The following is a 2,355-nucleotide window of genomic DNA, read 5'->3' as shown; positions in this document are numbered from 1 at the left end:
TAATTAAAACACAACGGAAAAGTTTCGGCTGGGACAGGAAACCACCTCCCCCTGCTCCCTGCTCCCTGCCGTACACTGAAAGTTAAATCCCAGGACTGTCAGGGCGATGTTCGCTTTCAGAGAAACTCGAAACGGAAGGGGCTTACATTTAAGAGATAACTAGGATACCATTTAAAGAAGTCAAGGAAGTGGTTGTTATATATAAGGATATATATTTACATTATTATTTTATGATTTTATTTTATGATTTTAAATGAATTACCTGATAATGCAGATACTACACTGTGGAGACACCACTTGCTGCATCCAATCGCTGCAGGTTATCGATGCGCTGCAGATTATCGATGCGTTGCAGGATCGAAGGACGAAGGCGATGCCACATGAGGTAGCAGCGGTCCACATAGGGAAACTCGTAATCATCCGCAAAAAGTTTGAGCAGGGCAGCTCTCATTGGTGGTCCGTAGCCACGGCGATTGACATAGGCATCCGCGGCGAACTCAAAGTGCCGTATACAAAAGAAGATGATCCAAGTGGAAATGTCATGATATATGGGCATTAGGTACTTGTACACCAGCCAGAAGCCCACGGAACTGGGATAGAATGTCGTAAAGCCCGCCGCCTCGAACAGCGTTACCCACCTGTTGCAGATCCCAAAGAGCAGTAGGTAAATCAAGAGGTGCAAGTAGATAAGGGCAAGTCCCTTTGCCACATGCCACAGACGCCAGTGGGCCAGTTGATGGGCCACAAAGGCGGCCAACTGCTCGTCATTCAGGCCAGCACCCATCTGACCCCAGTCGAAGTCATCGGAGGCAAAACCGCGGTTAAACTTCAGGTTATCGTGGATATCCAAACGCAGGCAACAGCAGCAGCCCATCACCCAGGCAGTCGGACGACCCACATGGAAGGTGTGAACCATGTAGACGCGACCCGGAAACTTGAAGTCCTCCAGTACCGCCTTCAGGTTATCGTCCATATCAGTTTCATTATACATTCTGCGACTTTTGCCCAAACAGGGCACTCCAAATAGGCCAATGAATACCAATACCAGTATGGACAAGGCCACCAGAATTAGCCAAACAAACAGTGTGAAGTACCACTCGGTTAGTCCATGAATAACCATGAAAATCGCAGTCAGCGGAATTACTGCAACCTGTAAAAATTAATTGAATAGTGTTATGATATAATAATGTATATTGTTTTTAAAATAAGAATAAATAACCTGCAAGAACACGACGACAAAAACCAGGGCACAAATCAAACCCAACAAGGGCGGCGTGTTTTCAGGATCCACATGGTAACGCGGATCCAGGAAAAGTTTCTCGTAAAATAGTGAAGGCAACTTGCGGACTATCAAGTACGTGGAAAACAGCGTCATAAATGTGACATTCAGCCAAGTTCGATCTGCATAGCGATACCAGCCCACCGTCGATTTCCAGAGATACGCCAGAGTGCAAAGATACAGATCAAGGCAGCTGTATAGTGTATCTATTGCTATATTGAAAATCTCCAGATACGAGGCGTGGAGTTGCTTATCCTTGGATGCCTGCAACAACAGTATACTGTTATATAATTTTTTTTCAGTTAGTAAATATAGAAACTTATCTGCGAAGAACCCACCTGAAAGGCTTCCTGCGACATAGTGGCCTCCATTTGCTTCGGTGGCACGGAAGTCCTTTTGCACAATCTCAGCTGCCTGCAGCAGAGAAAGAGGTGAAACCCGTTGTGCAGCACTATCATCAGACAGAGGATGTGTCGCAGAAAAATTGGATCTGAAAAACTCATTTTCCGGGGCAGCACACTCATGCCGATCGGATTTCCCGATATCTCGAGGCGCTCTCCACGCAAAGGATCTTGATATAAGGCGAAAGTGTTCATATTTTCAAATCAAACTGGTTATTAAAACTAAAACAAAATGAAGCAGCAAATGAATGAAATCTAAAGGACAACTGAGTAAGCACTTTATCAATATAGCGTCTATAAACGAAATATTCCAGAAAGTATGCTATATATTTTTAGCAAGCCGCAGTACTTTTGCCAATATGTGAAATTGCTGTGCAAATCGCGCTTTTATGTGGTTAGCAGTGGTAACCACAACTCAAATATGTCACATGCCACATCCTCATCATAATCCCGATTTCGTCAAGGAACCCATGGTAATCCAGGCTGTCGAAAGCCGTTGACTAGTGGAAGCCAAAGATTATGATGGCGCCAGAGAAGAAATTACACATGTGTGTAGCCGGAAAAGAAGGCGTGTGTGGTGTTGGTTTTGCTTGGGATGTAATGGTTCTTTGTAGTTTGTTTCGAGGATTTGAACTTCTTACGCTTGGCATATCAATAATGAGTCGAGGGCTTGGC

At 44.6% G+C, this 2,355-nt stretch overlaps 1 protein-coding gene across 2 annotated transcripts; it reads right to left on the bottom strand.

The window, feature by feature from the left end:
- Positions 1 to 253: 253 nt before the first annotated feature.
- LOC120448650 (CAAX prenyl protease 1 homolog) lies at positions 254 to 1,925 on the bottom strand. 2 transcript variants are annotated; one of them, XM_039630778.2, is made up of 3 exons: positions 1,618 to 1,925; positions 1,220 to 1,543; positions 254 to 1,150 (listed from the first exon to the last, which is right to left on the bottom strand). In XM_039630778.2, exons 1-3 carry the CDS (start codon positions 1,873 to 1,875, stop codon positions 278 to 280), a joined length of 1,455 nt encoding a protein of 484 aa, XP_039486712.1. In that variant the 5' UTR covers positions 1,876 to 1,925; the 3' UTR covers positions 254 to 277. The 2 variants fall into 2 exon arrangements, with proteins under 2 accessions (XP_039486712.1, XP_039486713.1); XM_039630779.1 differs by having other exon boundaries at positions 1,220 to 1,559; positions 1,618 to 1,758.
- Positions 1,926 to 2,355: the final 430 nt, after the last annotated feature.

Source organism: Drosophila santomea, chromosome 3L, assembly GCF_016746245.2.
Source record: "Drosophila santomea strain STO CAGO 1482 chromosome 3L, Prin_Dsan_1.1, whole genome shotgun sequence".
Taxonomy (NCBI): domain Eukaryota; kingdom Metazoa; phylum Arthropoda; class Insecta; order Diptera; family Drosophilidae; genus Drosophila; species Drosophila santomea.
This window is presented reverse-complemented; position numbering and strand designations above follow the sequence as displayed.